The 24,293-nt window shown below is 45.8% G+C and overlaps 1 protein-coding gene across 1 annotated transcript in view; it reads left to right on the top strand.

Annotated features, from left to right (window-relative positions):
• LOC101527252 (centrosomal protein of 89 kDa) overlaps positions 1-24,293 on the top strand; it is a 68,656-nt gene that overhangs the window by 31,785 nt on the left and 12,578 nt on the right. The window contains exons 9-16 of the mRNA XM_058674829.1: positions 345-487; positions 3,435-3,485; positions 3,652-3,735; positions 8,406-8,509; positions 12,566-12,681; positions 16,747-16,927; positions 19,501-19,668; positions 20,634-20,775. Coding sequence (XP_058530812.1) covers positions 345-487; positions 3,435-3,485; positions 3,652-3,735; positions 8,406-8,509; positions 12,566-12,681; positions 16,747-16,927; positions 19,501-19,668; positions 20,634-20,775 — 989 coding nt within the window. The remainder of the gene's footprint in view (positions 1-344; positions 488-3,434; positions 3,486-3,651; positions 3,736-8,405; positions 8,510-12,565; positions 12,682-16,746; positions 16,928-19,500; positions 19,669-20,633; positions 20,776-24,293) is intronic.

Here is a 24,293-nt window from a genome sequence, read left to right as displayed (position 1 = left end):
CTTAGGAGTGAATCAGCAGGTGGAAGATTTTTCTCTCTGTCTCTCCTTCTTGCCATAAATCTGATCTGCCTTTCCAATAAAAATAAATAAATCTTTAAAAAAAACACATGGCTATTTCAAGTTAAATTTTTATTTTGTAGAATTACATATGTTAAAATTTCCAAACAGTTAACTATTCATTGTTAAAAATATTGGTAGCTCAGTGTACACATACACACGCCCAAAGACATTTCACTTCTCTACAATCCCCGAGTGATTAGTAATTTATATAAAATCTGGATAAATTTCTGATAATATTAACTTGATTTTTTCTTGTTTGTTTTTTTTTTTTTTTTCAGTTTCAGTTGCTGAAACTGAACTACTTAATCTAAGGAAACAAACTCAAGAATTAGTGGATGAAAATGATGGGCTGAAAATGACCGTTCATCGTTTGAATGTGGAACTGAGTCGATATCAAACAAAATTTAGGCATTTGTCTGAGGAAGAGGTAATGTTTCCACTGATGAAAAACACGGTTTCTCAGTCCCCCCCACTTTTTTTGTTCTTTCTCTTTTTTTTAAGCCCTTAATGTTGAGTTGATTCTGAACTGTAAGAGATTTTTACTTACTAGTTATTTAAAGATAGATCTAAAACATGGTCTGTGTGGAGAGCATTCTATAACCTTCTTTCCTTTCCCTAAACACAGCCAGAAAGAACTCTCCAGAAAACACTGGGCTGATGCGGAAATACAAAAAGAATGACAAGTGCATGTTGACTGCTCTGATCTCAGGCCTGTTCTGTAGATTATGTTGGTGTTTGTCAGTGCATGAGCCCGGAAAAGAAACGTAGGAAATCTCACTTTGTAGCAATGATTGCAAAATTCAGTGCCACAGACTGACTGCGCCAAGTAATCTTACCCACAAAAGATGCTTAGGAATAGAAGTTGAACCGAACATTAGGACTCACTCTTACAGACTGTGCTTCCTAGGTCAGGGCCTTCTGAGGGGCTTGGCTAGGGCAGAGCGAGCAGGGACAGGGACAGCCCACCCTTCCCAGGCATTCTCTCCTGCCCTGCGCAAATGCCACGTTCTCCATTCTCCAGGAAGGTCTGCCCTGATCACTCAGGCTGGAAGTGTTGGCTCTTTTAAATCATTGCAGGCTGCTTTGTTTTGTATTGGTCGTCAGGGACTAAAAGCATTCTACCCAGGTTGATATCTATGTTTCCTGTTCGTGTTCGAAGACTCATCTCTCAAATAGACCATAAAATCCTTGATGACTAAGATCATTCTTGTGATGTCTGTAATGGTTTATTGATTTCACAATGCTGACTTAAGACCTGAGTGATGAGTTAGCTACTAAGTTGAACACATCAAAGTTTGGGCTCAGCAGTTAATCCTGGTAGAGCCATTTCTTCCCTCTGCAGTTTGCCCTCCTGTTCTAAACAACTGAAGATACTGGACAGACTGCAACAGTTTTCCAGACTAAGACAGCAAGCGGCACTGGGCTGTGGTTCCCTAGAGCAGGGACACAGCTAAGTCTGTGATCACCTCTGGTCCGTGCATGGAGGCAGTGACCCCAAGCAGGGCACAGCAGTGTGACTGGGATCAGGGGACATACTTAGAGAGGTCTAGAAGACTAGCATTTGCAAGGCAAATCTTTAAAAGGAGCTGTGGAAAGAAAGAGTTCTGTTAATCCGTGTGAGATGACTTTTGAGGTGTTGGTTAAATGTACTAACAGGTGCGTGTTTAGGTTGAAGCTTCATGAAACTGGACAGAAAATAAATACAGGGAGCTATAAGTTCCAGTAGTGCTGGGGAACATGTGAACCCTGACCAGCCCCATCACAGAGATCTTGTCAAGTGCTGTGTCATTGAGTGAAAAAAACCCAGGAAGGTCACACTTCCGTGGTATGTGTGACCTAGCCTTTCAACATGGTGACCACAGACAGGCCTCAGATGCGTTAAGCTGATCCACTAGTAACTTCAATGCCTCCCAAAGAAAAAAGTAAGCCAGTACTCTTTAAAGGAAGACAACAAAATCCAGACACTCACCAATGTAACACTCAAAAAGTCCAGTGTCCCATAAAATGTCCTGAGATATGTTTCAAATTTGACAAGATGAAAAAGACTTTTGACAGTTAACTATGAAATGTGATCCTGGATTGAAGTTTTCTTTTTTTAGATTTATTTATTTTTGTTGCAAAGTCAGATATACAGAGAGGAAGATCTGTCCACTGATTCACTCCCCAAGTGGCCGCAATGGCTGGAGCTGCACCAATCCCAAGCCAGGATCCTGGAGCTTTTACTGGGTTTCCCACGCTGGTGCAGGATCCCAAGGCTTTGGATCATCCTCGACTACTTTCCCAGGCCACAAGTAGCAAGCTGGATGGGAAGTGGGGCTGCCAGGATTAGAACCGGCATCCATATAGGATCCTGGCACATGCAAGGCAAGCACTTTAACCATTAGGCTATCACTCCCTGAAGTCTGTTTTTTTTTTTTTAAAAAAAAGCATTGTTGAGGCCAACATGGTAGCATAGCTAATTCTCCACCTATGGCACCAGCACATCCCATATGGGCTCCGCTTTGTGTCTGAGCTGCTTCTCTTCTGATATAGCTCCCTGCTAATGTCCTAGGAGAACAGAGGATGGCCCAAATCCCTGGGCCCGTGCACCCATGCAGGAGACCCGGCAGAAGCCCCTGGCTCCCAGCTTCAGATCAGCCCGGCTCTAGCTGTTACAGCCCTTTATAGCATATTCCAATAGATAGAGGACCTCTCTTCCTGCCTCTCCTCCTCCTCTCTGTAAAAATCTGCCTTTCCAATAAAATAAAGAAATCTTTTCTGAATTGGAGAGAAAAAAAGAATTTTTATTTATTTGAAACACCGACCAAGAGAGAGAGAAAAATGAAAAAATTTTTTTTTCTGCTGGCTCACTCCCTAGATGGCAGTAACAACCAGTTCTGGGCCACGTAGCAACCCAGATCCAGGAATTCCATGTGGTCTCTCACATGAGTGGCTTGGCCATCATCTGCCACCTTCCCAAGCACACTAACAGGAAATTGGACCAAAAACAATAACAACTACTCTGGGATATGGAACACTGGTGTTGCAAGTGACTCCTTAATCCTAGATGCCACTGGATTCTTGATCAAAAAGGAAGTTCATAGGAGAAATAGACATGATTTGGAAATGGTCTGAAGGTTAGAAAACAGCGTTATAGCAGTGTTGATTTCCTAGTTTTATGATGATACTATGGTTAAGTAAGTAAATACTTTTGTTCTTAAGAAACAGACACCGAAGTATTTAGAGGAAAGGGGACATCGTTTCTACAGTTTTGCTCTCAGAAACTTCAGAAAAAGCTTATGTGGAAGGCACCTAGTCTAGATTGATATCTAAGACCTGGCTGAATTTCAGAGGAAACCTAACTAATTTGTCTTCACTGTGTGGCTCATTCTTAGAGTTTCAACACTGAAGGCCTCCCATCAAAGGGCCCTGTACCACCCTGGTTGGTAAGTAAATCTTGTTTTGCTTTTAGGCTCATAGTCTCTGGACTGCAAGCTCACCCAGCTATTAAGCATTCTTCCAAAATAAGTATATTTTCTTGCCTTTAAAAAAATTGTTGCTTGTGTGTAGATGAAAAAATACAGTAATCTTCTATTGCTCCATTCTCTCCAGTTGAATATAAAATACTTGTCACCATTGCTGCTGGCTTATGAGGACAGAATGAAAGAGAAAGACAAGCTGAATGCCGCCCTTGAGGTAAGAAGTCAGACAGTTGTAAACTTCGAGGAGATGTGTTGGAGCCACGTATGCCCAGCATGTAGTAGATCTCAGATCTCAAAGGTTTGTTAAAGGACAGAAAGAAAGTGTGGCAGGGTATAAGGGAGAGCAGGAACTGAAGGAGTGATGACTGGAGATTGCAGAAGGATGGAGTGGGCTGTACCTGGAGCCACAGTTTGCTGAACAGGGAACTCTGCGTAGACTGGGACCTTGGGATGCAGAGGAAGTCACCATGGAGATGTTTCTTTCCTTGGGACTCTGCAGCTTCAACCGTCCACATTAAGAGGGGCAGATAAGGGGGGCAGTCAGGCAGGGCTGCTCGGGACCAACTTTTCTGCTTGCTGTGTTTCTGCTTCTCTTTCTTTGAGAGAGACAGAGAACTCTTTTCACCTGGTTCATTCCCCAGATAACCGCTATGACTGTGACTGGGTCAGCTCACAGTGAGGAGCTAGAAACTTGGTTCAGTTCCCTCACATGGGTGCCAGGGACCTGAGTACTGGAGCCTTCAATGCTGCTTCCAGGTTCTGCATCAGGAGGGAGAATGAACTGGGAGTTGGAGCCAGGAATATTCTCCAGTGTAGTACACGGGCATTTTATTTAATTTTTTTAAAGATTTATTTATTTTTATTACAAAGTCAGATAATACAGAGAGGAGGAGAGAAAGAGAGGAAGATCTTCTGTCTGATGATTCACTCCCCAAGTGGCAGCAATGGCTGGTGCTGCGCCGATCCAAAGCCGGGAACTAGGAACCTCTTCCGGGTCTCCCACGTGGGTGCAGGGTCCCAAGGCTTTGGGCCATCCTCAACTGCGTTCCCAGGCCACAAGCAGGGAGCTGGATGAGAAGTGGAGCTGCCAGGATTAGAACCGGCGCCCATATGGGATCCCGGGGCGTTCAAGGCGAGTACTTTAGTTACTAGGCCACACCGCCAGGCCCAGTACACGGGCATTTTAACTGCGAGGCTAAACACCCCAGCGAGATTTTATTCCCTTCTGTCTTTTTCCTCTGTGCTTTTTGGGAGTGGCTTCTGGCAGCAGAGCCCGTTCCAGTAGAACAGGAGACTAAGCCTGGGTAGCCATCATAGATGTATCCTGTGCCTGTCTCAATGTGTATAACTGGGTTCCTCTGGAACTGGCAGCTGCTATAGGATCCTGAGCTGACCGAGTCCTTTAAAAGAATCATCCAATCTGGGACTGGTGTGCTGGCTCAACTGGCTAATCACATAGGCCTGCAAGCACTGGGATCCCATATGGATGCTAGTTTATGTTCCGAGCTACTCCGCTTCCCATCCAGCTGCCTGCTGTGACCTGGGAAGGCAATGGTAGATGACCTAAAACCTTGGGACCCTGTACCCACCCACGTAGGAGACCCAGAAGAAGCTCCTGGCCCCCAGCTTCAGGTCAGCTCAACTTCAGATGGCCATTTGGGAAATGAGCCAGTGGATGGAAGATCTTTCTCCCCTTCTCTCTGTAGATCTGCCTTTCCAATAATAATAATAATAATAATAATAATAATAGTAATTTTTAAAAATCACCCAGTCTAGGCAGACATTGGACCTAGAGGTGAAGACAGTCCAAGACAGCGGAAACATTGGAGTGCCTAAGTTTATCCCTTAGTTCCACATCCCTCCAGCCTGGGAGGCACCGGTGATAACTCCTACTACCCATGTGGGAGAACTAGGTTTCATTGCAGATTGTAGCTTCAGCCCAGCCCAGTCCTGGTTGTTACAGACATTTGAGGACTTCAATCAGCAGATAAGAGTTCGCTCTCTCTCATTGTTCTAGTCCTTTGGAGGTGATCAGCATACAGAAGGTCTCTGTGTCTCCCCCTAAAACACTCATTTCTTGATCTTTGGGGAGGGCAATGGAATGGCTCAATTGGCTGATTTTACCTCTGCAAGCTCTGGGATCCCATATAGGTGCTGGTTCGTGTCCCGGCAGCTCCACCTCCTATCCATCTCCCTGCTCGTGGCCTGAGAAAGCAGTTGAGGATGACCCAAAGCCTTGGAACCCTGCACCCGCATGGGAGACCCAAAAGAGGCTCTGTCTCCCAGCTTTGAATCGGTTCAATTCCTATCATTGCAGCCATTTGAGGAATGAACCAGCTGATGGAAGATTTTCCCCTCTGTCTCTTCTCTCTTTAAATCTATCTTTCCAAGAAAAATTAATAAATCTTAAAGGAAAAGCAAATAATGAAATACTACCTGCTGTGCCACAACACTGTCCTAAAACTTACTTTTTTTTTTTTAAGACTAATTTATTTTAAAATGAGGGTCAGAGAGAAGGCTAGAGGGAGGAAAGAGGGTGGAAGACAGAGGGAATTTTATATTCCCTGATTTGTCTCCCAAATGACCATAATGATCCAGCCAAGAGACAGAAGCTTCTTCTGGGTTTCCCATGTGGGTGCAGGGGCCCGAGTGCTTGGGCCGTTCTCTGCTGCTTTCCCAGGCACTTTAGCAGGGTGCTGTACTGGAAATGGAACATCTGGGTCTCAAACCGGTGTCCATATGGGATACTGGTGCTACAGGTGGCAGTTTACCATGCTCCACCACAGCAGTGCCCCCCAGCCTTGATTTTTTTTTAAGAACCTGAATTAATCATCTACGAATTGACTGAAAGCCCTAATAATTAATAAAATTGCCATTTGGCACTCCTTCTCAGTCAAGGTCAGCATGCTTTATTTTGCACATGGACAGTTAGTAAATGTTTCAGGGTGCTGTGAGCCACACAGCTTCTGTTTACAACTCCTCAGCTCTGCTCTTGCAGCTTGGAAAAGCTGTGGCCAACGTACAAATGATAGGCACGGGCTTTGTCCCAGTCCAACTTTTCTTTTTGAGTTTAATATTTAATTAGATTTTTTTTGGAAAGGCAACTAGAGAAAGATCTCCCCTGCACTGAATTATCTCCCAAATGGACCACAACAGCTGGGGTTGGTCCAGATGAAAGCCAGGAGAATTCGATCAGTAGGGTTCAAACACTTATGCCATCATCTGCTGCCTCCCAGGGCGCACATTGCAGGAAGCTGGAATGGAGAGCAGAGCTGAGACCCGAACCTGGCCACTCCAGTATGAGACGCAGGCACACCAAACAGAGATCTAATTGCTGTGCCAAATACTCAACGCAGTCAAATTGCATTTACAAAAATAGGGGGCTGCCCTGTGCGTTTGTTTATCTGACCCTCATTCCAAAAAAGAGCCAACAGGCTCCAGGAGTTTTGGTGTGTATGTGTGGGTAACGTTGTAGTTTCACAGGTGTAAGCAGAAATGGCTGAGAGCTGGGAGACAGAGCTTCCATGCAGGCCGGGGGTATGCTGGCATCCGAGTCTCAGGATGTGGACACACCCCAGGGCTGTTCGAGAAGAGCCAAGATGCAGGAGGTCCGGGAGAAGCGCTGTGAAGACACCATTGGTGTCGGAGAGGAACCCGCAGCAGGCCTCAGGCAGGAGCAGGTGAAGCCTGTCAGACCAGTGACTTCAAAGGCTCTCTGTGATTGTTGTATAAGAGCCTCCAGCCCAACACTAACCAAGTCCTTCCCCAGCCAAGCAGCTGAATTTAAGATGGAAAGTTCTTATGTAAAGAACTCCAGTTTAGGGCCTAGCACGGTGGCCTAGTGGCTCAAGTCCTTGCCTTGCACATGCCAGGATCCTATATGGGCACTGGTTCTAATCCTGGCTGCTCCACTTCCCATCAAGCTCCCTGCTTGTGGCCTGAGAAAGCAGTTGAGGATGGCCCAAAGCCTTGGGACCCTGCACCCGCGTGGGAGACCTGGAGGAATTTCCTGGCTTCGGATTAGTTCAACTCCAGCCGTTGCAGCCACTTAGGGAGTGAACCATCAGATGGAAGATCTTCCTGTCTCTCTTCCTCTGTATATTTGCCTTTCTAATACAAATTTTAAAAGATAATAAAATAAATTTAAAAAATAAGTCTTAAATAATTTTTTAAACAAAAAAATGGTTTATCCTCTAAAGTCTATAAACAAATGAAAAAAGACCATTTTTTTTTTTCAACGATTTATTTATTTGAACAGCAGAGTGACAAGAGGGAGAGACTGAAAGAATAAGAGATCTTCCATCTGGTGGTTCTCTTCTCAGAGAGCTGCAGTGGTCAGGGCTGGGCCATGCCTAAGCCCAAGCCTGGAACTCCATCAAGGTCTCGCCCAAGAATGGCAGAAACTCAAGCACTTAGGCCATCTTCTGCTGCTTTCCCAGGTGCATTAGCAGGGAACTGGATTGGAAGCGGAGCAGCCAGAACTTTAACTAGGATAGCATACCAATACAGTATGCTGGTACTGCAACATATGAGTTAGCCTGTTGCACTACAATGCCAGCCCCAAAGGGAAATTTGTGGTGTTTATGGGCATTCTGCTGTTTTGACTTTCCTCTGTAGAAGTTTTTAAGTAGTTGCCAATTTCAGAAATGCCTTCACATTAGGGGTTGGGCCATTTGAGCCCCAGGGTTTGCTTCCTTTGTTCTTGACTTTGCAGTTGTCCTGCGTTTTCTTCCAAACTGAGCTCCCCAAGCGCAGACACTTGGCCCTGGGGTCCAGAGTCTAAGGCCGTTGGTGTTACAAGATGGTATTGACATGCTGAGCCCCAGAACCCAGAAATACAAATGTGTGACTGTGTGTGTTACAGTTCCGCAAATTTCATTTCAGGAGGAAATGAGAATGTTTCGGATGCGAGTCCAGGAAGTGGTGAAGGAAAATGAAGAACTGCACCGGGAGTTAAATAAGAGCAGTCCTGTTACCAGCGAGGAATGGCAAGTGGTGTCGTGTTTCTGGTGTTCTGCTAATTTAAAACAAAGGCAAACAGAAACGAACCTTATGAAATCATTCAATGCAGAAATGCTGTGTCTGGTTTGGGTGACTGTTTCATCAGGGAAATCAGTAAGGTTACTCTTCTAAAAATCTAGAGGATTACTCTGATCTTGTACTATAAAAGTGAATTATAAAATTCCAAATAGGTTCTTAACCCTGAAATTGCTGCAGCGTTCTCCATTTCTGTGGGATTTTCCTAGGGCGATTCTTCCACCCAAACCTTAGTTAACTCCCTCCTGTGGCTTCCAGGGCTTTGGGACAGAAAGCCCACGATGAGACCCGCTCAGCCAGCTCCCATTGGCCTGGCTGGGGCCTCTGAGACCGCGATCACCTGTCTTCTGTCCTGTTAGCTCTGACATATCATGCCCTCAACAGTGTCTCAGTCCTGCCTACATGATGCCAGGCAGTAGCTCCTCCCTGCAGGAGAGGCTGGGTCATCGTTTCTTTATCTGTTGGCGACATGGCAGGAAGCACAGCCCTGATCCTGGCCTTGGCCCTACTGCTGTGTCTCACCTCTCCTGTCTGTCTCCTGCTTCTCCTCCTTGGACTCCTCGAGAGCAGGCAGTTCATTTTGTATATGAAGCATCCTCTGTAGCTCCTCCCCTGCGTCTTCTTACTGCTTTCTGTACCAGCACAGGTGTGCCAACCTGAGTGCTGCACTGGGCGTGCTGACTCCACACTTCCACAGAATCTGTCCAGTTCCCCATCATTCCCCAATGGATTTATGGGACTACAACTAAACTCTACATTTCTTTTCTAAGTTGCCCCTGAGCTTAAGGGCCCTCAGTTTCTTTACCTATAAAATAGGAGAAGAATATTAGGCTTCATCTGAGGTTTCTAAATTTACTTCTAATGAAGCCTGGCACAGTAGCCGAGTGGTTAAAGTCCTTGCCTTGTATGCACCAGGACCCCATATGGGCACTGGTTCATATCCCCACTGCTCCACTTCCCATCCAGCTCCATGCTTGTGGCCTGGGAAAGTAGTGGAGGATAGCCCAGAGCCTTGGGACCATGCACCTGTATAAGAGCCCCAGAGGGGCTTCTGGCTTCAGATTGGCTCAGCTGTGGCCATTACTGCCACTTGGGGAATGATCCAGCGGATGGAAGATCTTTCTTTCTGTCTCTCCTTCTCTCTATATATCTACTTTTTGAATATAAACAAATAGATCTTTAAAATATTTTTCCTTCTAAGACGTAGGGATCCCTGGCATAAGTGTTACGTGCAAAAGGTTAAGTTGTCACTTGAGATGCTGCTTCCTAACCTGCTACCACACCTGTGAAGATAGTAGAAGATGGCCCAATTATTTGGTCCATGCTACCCATTTGGGAGACCTAGCTGGGGTTTCTGGCTCCTTGCTTCTGCTTGAGCCAGCCCTGGCTGTTGTGGCCATGTGGGGGGGGAACCAGCATATGGACGATCTTTCTCTTATTCTCACTGCATCTCCCCTTTCTCTGTTGCTTTGCCTTTCAAATCAATCAATAAATCTTTTTTTTTTTTTTTAAGATTTTTTATTATTATTGGAAAGCCGGATATACAGAGAGGAGGAGAGACAGAGAGGAAGATCTTCCATCCGATGATTCACTCCCCAAGTGAGCCTCAGTGGCCACTGCTGCGCCGATCCAAAGCCGGGAACCAGGAACCTCTTCCGGGTCTCCCACACGGGTGCAGGGTCCCAAAGCTTGGGGCCGTCCTCAACTGCTTTCTCAGGCCACAAGCAGGAAGCTGGATGGGAAGTGGAGCAGCCAGGATTAGAACCGGCGCCCATATGGGATCCCGGGACGTTCAAGGCGAGGACTTTAGCCACTAGGCCATGGCGCCGGGTCCCAATCAATAAATCTTTAAAAACTACTTTAAAAAAGGAAAACAAAAGACCCATTTTATAAAAAAAAAAAAAAAGGGAAAAGAATTTGGTGTCATGGTTAAGCTGCTGCTTGGGACACCTGCACCCACGTTGGAGTGTCTGAATTCAAGACCTGTCTCTACTGCTCACTGCAGCTTCCTGCTAAGCAGTACCGTGGGAAGCAGCTGGTGATGGCTTAGCTGCTGACCTGGGTCCTGACCTTCCTCATGGGTGACAGATGGAGTTCCCAGTTTCTGTCCTCAAATTAGTGCAGCGCTGGTGGTTGTGGGCATTTGTAAGGTAAACCAGTAGGGAAAAGAGCTCTGTGTGTCTTTCTTTCTGCATTTCAAGTAAAAAAACAAAAAGTCAATGAAAAGGAATAAAGGAACAAGGAAAGAAGGAAGAAAAAGTCTTCCAAAGAGGTCTGAAAAGTAAAGCAGACCAAAGTGGAGCTGCTGTGTTTGATGCACCACCATGGCTGAACTCCCTCCCCGACAGCACTGCAGCAGCCCCAGCCCCATGCGTGCTGGAAGGATAGCCCCTGGGCTATCTCTACAGCACCACGGAACTCGTGTACAGCTGTAGTCTGTATGAGGTTGTCGCTATAGTCTGAATCCTTCCTTCCTTCCTTTTTAGAAAGGATTGATTGAAAGAGAAAGAGTGAATGAGAATCTTGCATCCTCTGGTTGATTTTCCGAGTGACTGCAGAGCCCATGATGGGGACAGGGTCAAGTCAAGAGCCTGGAGCTCTATCCAGGTCTCCCACATGGGTGGCATGGGGGCCCAACTACCTGTACCATCTTCAGCCACTTATCCAGGTGCATTAACAGGAAGCTGGATTGGGAGTGCAACAACTGGGATGAAAAGTAGAGCATTCATATATGGGATGTTAGTATTGCAGATGACAGTTTAACCCACTATGCCATCATGCCAGCCCCAAACTCCTTTGATTCTTTTGTTCTTTCCTCTTTCCACTTGACCTTTAGAGTTAAAGTGGAAAAATCAAGATAAGTTCACTATGTACTCTGGTTCACTATGTACTCTGAGAGGTAAACATTTAACTAGCTAATTTCTAAGGTCCCTTCAGATCATTCTCTCTGGAATTTGTTATCAGGAAGGTAGAATTGGACTGAGATTTTCATTGCAAATAAAGGATTTGCTTTTGTAGCAAAATTGAAACTGGGCAGCTTTAGGAAACCACTTCAAAGCCTTTTAATAAAATAATAATTTTTTTTTTTCAGCAAATACACTTCTGATCATAGGTATTTTTTTTAATTAAAATGAGAAATTTGGAGTGGGCATTTGGCACAGTAGTTGAAATGCCACTTGGGAGACCCATATCCCTGGGTTCAAGTCCTAGTCTCCACTTCTGCAATTCCAGCTTCCTACCCCAGGAGACAGTGCTGGTAACTCTAGTATTTGTGCCTCTGCCACCACACAGGAGACCAGAATTGAGTTTCAGGCTCTTGACTTTGACCTGGCCCAGCGTCGGCCGCCATTAGCACCTGAGGAATGAACCAGCATATGGAAGATCTCTTTTGTCTCCATCTCCCATTGTCTTTTTGCCTTCAAATAAACAAAAGTTTTAAATAAAACCAGAATGTTCTGAATCCTTTAAAAATACTCTATGTGGCCTTCAAAATAATCCAGAGGAAGGTGGATTAAAGGTTTCTACATAGGAAAAAAGATGAGCCCTTTGATGATTATGTAAGCTGGGAATTGTTTACATGGAAGTTTACTGTTTTTTTTTTTTAAAGATTTATTCATTTTATTATAGCCAGATATACACAGAGGAGGAGAGACAGAGAGGAAGATCTTCCATCCGATGATTCACTCCCCAAGTGAGCCACAACGGCCGGTGCGCGCCGATCCGATGCCGGGACCCAGGAACCTCTTCCGGGTCTCCCACGCGGGTGCAGTGTCCCAATGCTTTGGGCCGTCCTCAGCTGCTTTCCCAGGCCACAAGCAGGGAGCTGGATGGGAAGTGGAGCTGCCGGGATTAGAACCGGCGCCCATATGGGATCCCGGGGCGTTCAAGGCGAGGACTTTAGCTGCTAGGCCACGCCACCGGGCCCAGTTTACTGTTTTTATTTTCTGTATGTTTGAGCTTTTATATCCGACTGAACCTCCATGTTTGATTTTGTCCGTCAACTATAGGCGTCAGCTTCAGACTCAAGCAGAACTGGTCTTAGAGGAAAACAAGCTGTTGCTAAAGCAGTTGGAGATCCAGCAGATGAAAGCCACGGAGGCCCACCAGGAGCATCTCCAAGAAGGTGAGGGCTTTCCAGTGGTGACGTGTGATGTCACTGTTTTGTCATTGGAAACAGATGAAATCCTGTTTGTTTAAGATGGAGTAAAGGTCTTCCATACAGTGGTTCACATCCAAAATGGTCTCAACAGTTGGGATTAAGGCCAAAGCCAGGAGCCAGGAATTCCCAGTAGTAGAAGCTGAATCAGAAATGGAATACGTAGGACTTGAACTAGTCCTGGTATGAGATGTGGGTGTCTCAAGAGTCAGCTTAACATTCTGCACTACAATGCCTGCCTCAACCAAGTTTTCTAAAATATGGAGGTACTTCCAGAAATTCAGAAAATGGATTAAAAGTTGTTTATTTTTGTGTGAAAAAAAAAAAAACCTTGAAATTGATGCATACACTGAGTACTCAAAAAGTTCCTAGAAAAACATGGGTTTCAAACATTTTTACACCATAGTAAATGCATGCTTTAATTCCATTTTCGTGACCTTTGGGAAGTAGCCTTGCATGTTCTTTGCTGAAATGTGGCTGCTTATAACATTGTGGCTATTACCCTTGATGGCATGGGTCGCTTCCCCTCCACACCCCACACAGTGTGTCTGATAATGAGTCTGTAATCACTTGAAAGGGACTCAAAGGAATTACCCTTAGAGTAAAATAGTGCCTGAGAAGTAGGAAAAAGCATGTGAAGTAAATTCTTGAAACAACAGAAGCATCCTTCTCCAAATATGTGTTGGATGAGTAAATAATTAGGAGAGTTTTATTCTGTGACCACTGGTTCCATAGGGTTCTTCCCTTTCCCTGTTGCTGGGAGCATCTTGGTTTGTATCCCTGGGGATTGATCTCCATCAGAAAGCTTCCCCATGGAGAGAACCCTTGCAGTACCTGACGGTGCACTTTGAAGTGGGCCCTGTGAGCAGCTGTTTTTTCAGACAGTAGTAGAGGTGGGTTTTTTTGTTGTTGTTGTTGTTGTTTTCTCTTTTTCTTTACTGATTTTTCTTTCCCAGTAAAGAACGGTGTAGCACAGAAAGCTGAGCTACAGGCTGCCTAGTGTGGCCCCTCCTTCCTTCCTTCCTGTTTATCTTTTAGCACCCACATGTGGCATGACCGTCTATACTGTGGAAGGGTTCATTTCCGGTACTTTGTGTTACTGAAACTTCACATGGTTTGGATAATGACAGCATGTCTAACTGTGAGAGAGACCCAGAGGAATTTCCTGCGGAGGGCTTCTCCATGGACCTGCCTGTCCCAGGAGTCCTTGCCTTTAGTCTTGGTCCATGTTCTCTTCTAGAACAAAACGCCCAGGGAGGCTAGGAGGAGGCTAGGAGGCTAGGAGGCTAGGAGGCTAGGAGGAGGCTCCAGGCTCCTGGCTTCAGATCAGCTCAGCTCCAGCCATTGCGGTCACTTGGGGAGTGAATCAGCAGATAGAAGACCTTTCTCTCTGTCCCTCCTCCTCTCTGTATATCTGACTTTCAAAATAATAATAATAGTAATAAATCTTTAGAAGAACAAGTTTTGTACACCCACATCTTGTAACAGAATGAGAGGTCATGTGGCGAGGCAGCAGGCTGTGGATTCTAGGGGCCAGCCTCACTCATTCTTTTTGTAACAATGAACTCGACAGGAACTAACCAAGCCCTGGAGTGAACTGCGTTAATCCACTAACAGGGCTGGCACTGTTGCATAGTAAGTGAATCCTCTGCCATAGTTCAAGTTCCAGCAACTCCACTTCTGATCCAGCTCGCTGCTGACATGCCTGGGAAAGCAGCCAAGGACGGCCCAAGTCCCTGGGCCCCTGCTGCCACATGGGAAAACAACAAGGAAGCTCCAGGCTCCTGGCTTTGGACCAGCTCGGCTCTGGCCATTGCAAACATTTAGAGACTGAACCAGTGGGTGGACAGGCTCTTCCTGTCTTTCCTTCTCTCTGTGTGTAAATCTGTCTTTCAAATAAAAATAAATAAATCTTTTTTTTTTTTTAAATTCCTGTATCACCTAATACCACCACATTAGGGACCAAGCCTCTAGCACAGAAATCTCCCTGGGGACAGTGCGCATCCAGACCGTAGCACTGGTGTCCTTGGCACTGGGGCAAGAACTTAGTTTTCAGGAGTAGAGATGACAGGGACATTGCTTACTTACATACCAACCTTCCCTTTTTCCAGATATACCAGATTCTTCTATCACATGAAACACTCAGCATTGTCCACACATTCCCCAGAAACAGCCACCCTTATCAATTATATGTCTCCATCAAGTAGAGAAAGACAGATCATGTTCAATGCTGTAACACTCTGAAGTGCTGATATCAACAGATACCCAGAGAATTATCTTTTAGATACCGGCTATTACGTGCCACTGTGCCACATGGAATGAAAATATTTATGATTTACTTTTTAAAATTTTATTTTTAAAGAATGAGAGAGAGGGATATGCGGAGGGATCTGGAATCCAGCAGTTCACTCACAGAATATCTGTTAACAGTCAGGGCTAGACTGAAATCTAGAACTCAGCTCTCCACCCAGGTCTTCCACGTGGGTGGCAGGCATTTAGTCCCTGAACCCAAACCAACTGCCTTCCTGAGTGTGCCTTAGCACACAGGAAGCTGAAGGCAGAGGAACCAGGGCTTGACCCGGGCACTCTGATAACAGGGTGTGCATGTCTCAAGTGGCAAGTTAATCACTGCACCAAATGCCTACCGTATGATTTCCTTGAAATACAGGACACAAAATATATAAAAACTTAATGAGAAAGACCCAGCATGATGGCTCAAAAGGTTAAATCCTCACCACACGTACCAGAATCTCACACGTGTGCCAGTTCATGTCCTGGCTGCCCCATCTCCCATCCAGCTCCCTGCTTGTGGCCTTGGGACCGTGCACCCATGTGGGAGATTTGGGAGAAACTCCTGGTCCCAGGCTCCTGGTTCTGGATCTGCTCAGCTCTGACCGTTGTGGCCATTTGGAAGCGGACCAGTGGATGAGGATCTTTCTGTCTCTCCTGGTCTCTGTAAATCTGCCTTTCCAATAAAAATCGATCTTCAAAAGAATTTAATGAGGAAATAAAATGAGTAAATGGGGTTCTGTCTTTTGTCATGTATGATGTCCTTGAAAATCTTATAGTTTCAGAGGTCTCATGATACATGCTTGGGCATCTGTATATGGCATAAAACATCAGTTCTCTGAAGACTGAAGTCATGCCTTATTAAATATTATAATAATCCCTAGTTTAATAAAATTTTTAGTAATCCCTAGTGTTTTTTTTTTAATGTGCATACTATGGTGAGTGATTCTAGCTCACTCCATCCCCACCCTTACTCTAACGGAAACCAAGATCTTCAGATGTGCCTGCCTTGATATGACATGGTGTAGGATTTACATAGAGCCTACACACTTACTTCCCATACTTGAAATCATTTCAAGATTTCTGAAAATGCAGAATGCCATGTCAAGCCTATGCAAATACTTGTTCTGTTAGGGCACTTGGTTTTGCAGTTAAAACACTCCTTGCTATATCCACCTTCCGTACTTGGGTGTCTAGGCTCACCCCAAGTTCTGGTCTCGACTCCACCTTGCGTGCAGGGGAAGCAGCGGGCCAAGTGTTTGGGTCCCTGTTGGTTTTCCAACACCTAGCTCTGGCCTGGCCAAACCCTGGCTCTTGTGGATTTTTCATGAGTGAGCCAATGGAAAGGAGACATGTGTTTATTTTTTCTCTGCCTTTCAAATAAATGAGAAGGAAAGAAAGGGGGTGGGGGAGGGAGGGAAGACGCAAGAAAGGAAGAAAAGAAAGAGGAAGGCAAGAGAGAGGGAGCCTGAATGTTGGTTAAGATGCAAGCTTTTCTCCCAGCTTTTTTTTTTTAATCTTGTTGATTGAAGCCCTGGATGTAACACCCCTGATTTCGGAGGGCTGATTGGGGACTCAGTGACTACTGATACAAGGATAATCGTTTCTATGAGCCAGGCCTTAGTATGAATGGATAACTCTCCAAAGGAGTTTTAATAGAACACTTGATAAGCTAGGTTGCATTAGTATAATCAAGTTATTAGGCCGCCTGAGTAATTCTGTGTCCATCTCTTTGTTTCTCAGTTGCTAAGCTGACTAAAAAATTGATGCTGCTAGAATCTACAACACAGGCCCAGGAGGAGGAGCTCAGGGCCAGGAAGGAGCAGGTGGAGGCCTTACAAGCTCAATGCCAAGAACTCCAGACACGCCTGGGGGACACCATTGAAGCAGAAGTTCATGCGTCAATTGTAAATAAATTAAAAAGGTAAGGATTTTAAGTCTCTTACAATGTTAACGAGTCACTGCCTGCAGTGGCATAAGCAGAGTCGAGACAGGTTGCTTGATCTTTCTGTGAATTTCTTAAACTGCATAGTCAAGGGAGGTTTCTCGAGCTTCTTGTGAATTTTTAAAAACTTGTTCAAGTGTGGTGTCTGTAGGTGAAGATGACAATTTGTCATGAAGAACCTGGATGTCCGTTTTCTTTTTTTTTGTAAGAGTGGGCAGAGTGGGAAAGGTCAGAGAGAGATGTTTCTACCTTTCATCTTGGGTCCATGGGAAGAGAGAGCTCACCACTGTGTGGCTTCTCATGAACCTAGGAAGGGGAGTGGTTACCTGGTATCACTGTCCAGTCCGAGGTGAGGGGTCATGTCATTTGACAGGTAGGCAGACTGTTATATAAGGTGGGGGACAGCTGTCCAGGGACAGTGCTGGCCCAGCGGGAACATCGCAGCCGGGCACCATGAGTGAGGTTACAGGAAGCACATTGCATCGGAGGGCTGCAGTACAGCAGGCTGCACAGCAGGTGACACTGAGTGTTAGCTTCTGTGTGCTGGAAAGCCAGTACAACCCATGAGCACCTAGGGACCTTTCAGGAGGCAGGTGCAGGGACTTGGCAGCATCTCCTTGGGTTTGCGTTCCAGCCCAGGCTAACAGTCCCCAGCCCCTGGTGGCAGCTTCCTGCCAATGCAGACCGTAGTGGGCAGTGGTGATGATGCAAGTAGTTAGGTTCCTGCTACACATCTGGGTGACCTGCTTTGTATTCCAAACTTTGTGGTTCAGGCTGGCCTAGCCTAAGCCGTTGCAGGCTTTCAACAACAATAATTGTAGAATAATTGTAACTACATACTATCATGAAAGTTCTTCAAAACCATTCTTTATTTCTTTTTTGGAAAAAAAATTTGAGAGACAACTCCCATTCTCTGTTTCACAGGTATAAATGCCTGCCCTGTGCAAGGTTGAACTAGGTCAAATCGGGAGTCAAAACTGCTTCCTGGTCTCCCACGTGGGCGGTGAGAGCCAGACCCTTGCCTCCCAGGTCTTCATTAGCAGGAAGCCAGAGTCAGGAGCCAGGGGTAGACACTGAGACTTGCCACTCTCTAATGTGGGATGTGAGTACCCTAGCTGATGTCATATACCAGCTAAACACCCACCCTAGAATTATTTATTTCTGGAACTTTCTGTTTAGTATTTTCAGATAGTGATTTATCATGGGTAACTGAAACCTGAAAAAGCAAAACTAGATATAAGGAGAGACCGCTATAATTTCTAAACTTGTATGGAGAACATGATTAAAAACCAATCCAGGCTTTTATCAACTAATATCAAACTAATATCAAAGCAATCCAGAGTCCCAGTACTTTCAGCAACAGCTAGGACCAGGCCAGGCCAAACCCAGCAGCCCAAAACATCAAAGTCTCCCATATGGGTGGCAGGCACCAACTAATCTACCACGGTGCCACCTTATCATGAAACTGGATTGGAAATGAATGTGGGACTCGAACCAGGCACACCCATATTACATGTGTGTGTCCCAGTGCAGTGGCTTAACCTATGGTGCCACAGCTCTTGTCACTAATTCAGGAGAAACAGTTTCCAACTTCTGGTTCACTCCTGAAAGGCTCTCAGTAGCCCTAGGCTAGGGGCAAAAGCTAGCAGCAAGGAATTCAATGCAGGTGCTCCATGTGGGTGACAGGAACTCAGATGTGGGATGTGGGCATCTTACGAGGTTTTAACTAGTAGGCCATCCTGACTTCTAAATTTTACATGCTTTGAATTTAGATGTGACTAAGTGATGTGCAGTCAGTACAAATTCCTGATGCTTGTGACAAGTAGGCAGCTCCTGTACCATCTATGCTTCGAATGCTTATATCGAATGTCAGAGTGACTTCCTTGCTAATTCATGCCATAGGAGGAGGCAGCAGGTAATTGCCCAAGTGGTAGGGGGTCCCTGCCACTCCCGTGGGAGGCCTGAGTGGAGCTCCTGGCTTCTCACTTTGGCCTGACTCCGCCCTGCCTGTTGTGGTCATTTAGAGAGTAAACCAGTAGATAGAACATCTCTTGACTCTTTTTCTCTCTCTGCCTTTCATAGAAAGTGAAAGTAAGCATAAATTAAACATTTGAAAGTATCTGTAAGTGGTTCCATAGTGTCATGGTTAGCACTCTGGACTCTGAAAGTATCTGTAAAAATATGTATTTTTATTGACACTGTTTGGAAATCAAATTTTAGTAGCAGGATTTTTTTCCCCCTTGGCAGTTCAGATTGGTTTGCTGAGAGGAGTAGGATGTACATTAGTAGCTATAGGAAGACATAAGCAAAACCTGTGGGCAGAAAAAAAAACGGGGGGTGGGAATTACATTACCAAGAGCAAAGGGGGGTCTGCCCAAGCATGTCTTCTCGCTGGTCCTCGGGTCTGGGGTGGGGTGATGTTCCCACCGAGCTCCCAGATGAGCACCCAGGGGCCAGAGGCTGAGCCGCTTTCCCGTGTGTCCGGCACAGCTGCCTCGTTGTTGCCTCTGTGTCCTGGATACAGACGTTGCCACTGCCCTTTTGTCCCTCAGCCAGTTACAGAAGAAAGATGAGAAAGGACTCGCTGAGGTGGAAGAGTTGATAGAAACACTGACCATTTTGCAAACGCATCAGAAGAAGTTGTTTTTGGAAAAGAACAGTTTGGCAGCTAAAAACCAAGCCCTGGAAGCTGAGCTTAAAAAGGCACAGAAGATAAATAGGTTTGTATTTATTTGTTTTTTAAAATTTTCTTTGCCAATAGTTAAAAAAAAGAAAGAGAGAAAAGGAAAACTGAAGAATATTCCATTCCATTTTGTTTTCTTCCCTCTAGTAGTGGCTATAATATTAGAAAAGGGTAATTGAGACAGCTGGATATTAGCATATAAGTACAGCAAAGCCTTTTCCATTGACCGACATTAACTAGTATCTTCCGAGTCGGTAGTTTAAACATTATTATTAGGCATGTAATGATCTTAACACTAAAGTCCAGAAGTTCCTTTTTTGTTTTCTTTAAGATTTATTTATTTTATTGGAAAGTCGGATATACAGGGAGGAGGAGAGACAAGAGGAAGATCTTCCATCCAATGGTTCACTCCCCAAGTGGCTGCAATGGCTAGAGCTGAGCCAATCTGAAGCCAGGAGCCTGGTGCCTCTTCCAGGTCTCCCATGCGGGTGCAGGGTCCCAAGGCTTTGGGCCGTCCTCGACTGCTTTCCCAGGCCGCAAACAGGAAGCTGGATGAGAAGTGGGGTCTCTGGGATTAGAACTGGTGCCCACATGAGATGCCAGCGTGTGCAAGGCGAGGACTTTAGCCGCTAGGCTACCACACTGGGCCCCAGAAGTTCCTTTTCAACTGTTTCTAAAAAGTCTACTCTGGGATTACCAAATCCCCTTTTCAAAAATCTACTAGAACTTGAGCTGAGAAGTTAATAGAATATTTAATTAGCCTGTTCATTACTAGGCATTTTTGAGTCTTGCTGTCTTGATTTGGAGTCATTATTAAGCCCGATTTCAAGTTAAATTCATCGCCCACTGCCCCTCCCCCCACACCTAATGAAAGATTAGCTCTTGAAGGATAGTATCTACATGCTGAACTACTTGCTGTTGCTAAAATAAACACATATACACTGTTAGTCATGCAACTCATGAGGTTTTATTTTTCTCCTATCCTTTTGGGCAACACACTAGGAAATCTCGAAAGAAAATTGATCTCCTCAGAAAGCAGGTGGACAAAGCCCTGGGCAATGAGATGTCTGCCCACCAGTACTTGGCAAGCATTGTCGGCCTGGCAGAGAGTGTGGCCCAGGAGCGGGACACGCTTAGGGTTTTGGTAAGTTTCCTCAGATTTTCACCAAGGTAAACGAGCTGCAAATTGGTAAGCAAATGCTATTTCTAGAATATCTTTTAATGGGCCTGGTGCAATAGCCTAGTGGCTAAAGTCCTTGTCCTGCGTGTACACTGGGATTCCATGTCCTAGTTCATGGTCTGGCTTCCCTGCTTCCCATCCAGCTCCCTGCTTGTGGCCTGGGAAAGCAGTCGAGGACGGCCCAAAGCCTTGGGAGCCTGCACTCGTGTGGGAGATCTGGAAGAGGCTCCTGGCTTCAGATCGGCTCAGCTGTGGCCATTGCATCTACCTGGGGAGTGAACCAGTGAATGAGAAATTTTTATGTCTCACTTTGTCTCTGTAAATTTTCCTTTCCAATAAAAATAAATTATTCTTTTTATAAATTGAATATCTTTTAAATAATTCATAAAAAGCTTTGCATTTTGGGCCTGACATGGTGGCCTAGCGGCTAAAGTCCTCATCTTGAATGCACTGGGATCCCATATGGGCATCAGTTCTAATCCTGGCAGCCTCACTTCCCATCCAGCGCTCTGCTTGTGGCCTGGGAAAGCAGTCAAGAATGGCCCAAAGCCTTGGGACCCTGCACCCGCATGTGGGAGACCCAGAAGAGCTCCAGGCTCCTGGCTTCGGATTGGCGCAGCACCGGCCGTTGCGGCTCACTTGAGGAGTGAATCAGTGGATGGAAGAATGGAAAATCATCCTCTCTGTCTCTCTTCCTCTCTGTATATCTGACTTTGCAATAAAAAAAAATTTTTTTAAGAAATTTTTTTTTTTAAAACTTTGCATTTAAAAATTTTAACTGCACATTTTCAGATTGTGTAAAATTTATCTTTTTAACAATGAGGACATTTTTGAAATGTGAACAGGGGCCAGCCTTGTGGCACAGTGAGGTGAGCTGCCACTAGAGATGCTTACATTCAGTGTCTGGAGTTCCAGTGTGAGCGTAGCTGTTCTGCCTCCAATCCAGCTTCCTGCTAATGCATCTGGAAAAGCAGATGAGAAAGATGAGCCCTGCACACATGTGGGTGAGCAAGATGGAGTTCCAAGCTCTCGACTTAGGCCTACCCAGCCCTGGCTGTTGGAGCCAGTGGGGGAATGAACCAGCAGGTAAAAGATTTTCTATCGCTTTTTTTTTTTAAGGATTTATTTATTTTATTGGAAAGTCAGATATACAGAGAGGAGGAGAGACAGAGAGGAAGATCTTTCATCCGATGATTCACTCCCCAAGCGGCTGCAATGACTGGTGCTGCACTGATCCGAAGCCAGGAGCCAGGAACTTCCTCCAGGTCTCCCACATGGGTGCAGGGTCCCAAAGCTTTGGGCTGTCCTCGACTGCTTTCCCAAGCCAGAAGCAGGGAGTTGGATGGGAAGCGGGGCTGCTGGGATACGAACCAGCACCCATACGGGATCCTGGTGCATTCAAGGCCACTAAGCTACTGTGCCGGGCCCTCTCTGTCACTTTATTTTTCTCAGATGTTGTGCCTTTGGAAGGGAGAGCAGGAGGGATGAGTGGAGGAGTTTTGTTTCGTTTTATGGCAAATTTAACCTATTCCGTAATGGCAAATGGTATAGGAAGGTAAATAAGGGAACTAGTCCGTGTATTGAAGTAGGAACCATTGGCATCATTTATTATACCTACAGCTCTATCTCTGTACTGCTGTCTTAGTTCTGAAGATGAAATAAGAGAAAAATCTGCTATTCTTTGGTTCAATTCCCAAATGGCTGCATTGGCCAGAGCTAGTCTAGGCCTTAACTAGGGACCGGGACGCCATGCTCATCTCTCACATGGTGGCAGGTGCCCAAGCATCCGGGCCCTCATCTGCTCCCTTTCCAGGTACTCAGTTGACACTCTGATGAGAAATGCCAGGGTCACAAGCAGTAGCTTCACCTGCTCTGCCACAACGCTGGCCCTGAAGACTTTTACAATTATGGTAGTTGTTGGCGGCAATGTTGTAAGCCTGGTGGTTTGTAAGTCTTTTCCAGAGAAAGCATCCAGGCCTTCTGGCCCAGCAGTCCCACCCTAAAAAGCTGCTGTCCCCACCAAAGTGCTCAGTTTTGGTGTTTTCTCTAGTGGCACCAAGTGCTGCTTTCCCTTCCTGCTGTTGCCCACCCCAGTATTGAAAAGGCTTGTTGAAAAAAAGGTGCAGCACCAAACAAACCCATTTCTCTTCCAGATATGTCTGGGGATTCTGAAGATAGAAGCCTTCTGTTTTGAAGGCAGGACACGCAGGCACCCTTGGCATGCAGGCCCTGTGGCACCATGTGATCCCAGAGGCACCACAGGCCTCCGTGATGAAGTCGAGCCCCTCCCTTAGGCCCAGCCTCTCATCTTTGTAGTCCTGGGATGGAGATCCAAAGCGAGGTCCCACACTGTGTGTGCAAACATTTCAAAGCTGCAGATGAAGTCAACAGACACTAACAGTCCTCCCCTAATGGCTTGAAAGCCAGGCTGCTGTGTAGAATCCCTAGACGCCCCCCTCAGATTCACAGCTGAAACACAGGACTCGAGGGACACTGCTGTCACCCACTCGGCTCCACCTGTCACTAGGCCCCTCTGAGCCCACAGACGCCATTGCCCATCCAGAGAGGTACATGGCAGCTGTCAGGATTTCTGGGCCAGCTCCCATGTGCCTGCAGGCTCCTTGTTCCTGGGAACACTGGGGCTGCCCCTCTGCCGAAGTCTGGAGCGGATGGGACTGCCCTGCTGGCCTCACCCATGTCCTAATTCTGGGCCGCGTACATTGCATCACCCGGCCCTTGTGAAAACCCCAACTCCCTCCCCCTCTCAGCAGGTGAGAATTCCACTGTGCTTCCTCTGATTATCTGTGGCTAGGAAGAATGTCTGTGTCACTATCTCACATTTCTGTGAGAGAAACAATAGTCTTAAATACTGACATCTTGATGTCTAATCCTGCTGCTTAGGCTGGCTTTTCCAAGTGACGTGGGGCCAGTATTTAACTCTGTCATATCTTTCCTTTCTAGAAAGTCAGACTGCCATCCATCACCAGCTGCCTTAGTGGGAACCCTCACCTTTAAGTTTTAGTATCTGACATAGTTAACTTACAGTGTGTACTGGATCATTTTCCGTGTGGATATTAATCTAAGTCAATTTCAGATGACATTCCTCTTGGATGCACAGCTCAATATGTTTGGATTGTAGAGTGGCCTATTAAATTATTCTTTTTTTAAAGAGTTATTCATTTTTTATTGCAGAATCAGATATAGAGAGAGAAGAGAGACAGAGAGGAATATCTTCTGTTGGTGACTGCAATGACCAGAGCTGTGCCAATTTGAAGCCAGGATCCAGGAGCTCTTCCGGGTCTCCCACATGGTTGCAGGGTCCCAAGGCTTTGGGCCATCCTTGACTGCTTTCCCAGGCCACAAGCAGGGAGCTGGATGGGAAGCGGAGCTGCCGGGATTAGAACCAGCACCCATATGAAATCCCAGTGCATACAAAGTGAGAACATTAGCGCTAGGCCACTGCACTGGGCCCTATTAAATTA

The sequence above is a fragment of the Ochotona princeps genome, chromosome 16, assembly GCF_030435755.1.
Source record: "Ochotona princeps isolate mOchPri1 chromosome 16, mOchPri1.hap1, whole genome shotgun sequence".
Lineage (NCBI taxonomy): Eukaryota > Metazoa > Chordata > Mammalia > Lagomorpha > Ochotonidae > Ochotona > Ochotona princeps.
The sequence above is the reverse complement of the archived record's forward strand: the minus strand, read 5'-3'. Positions and strand labels throughout refer to the sequence as shown.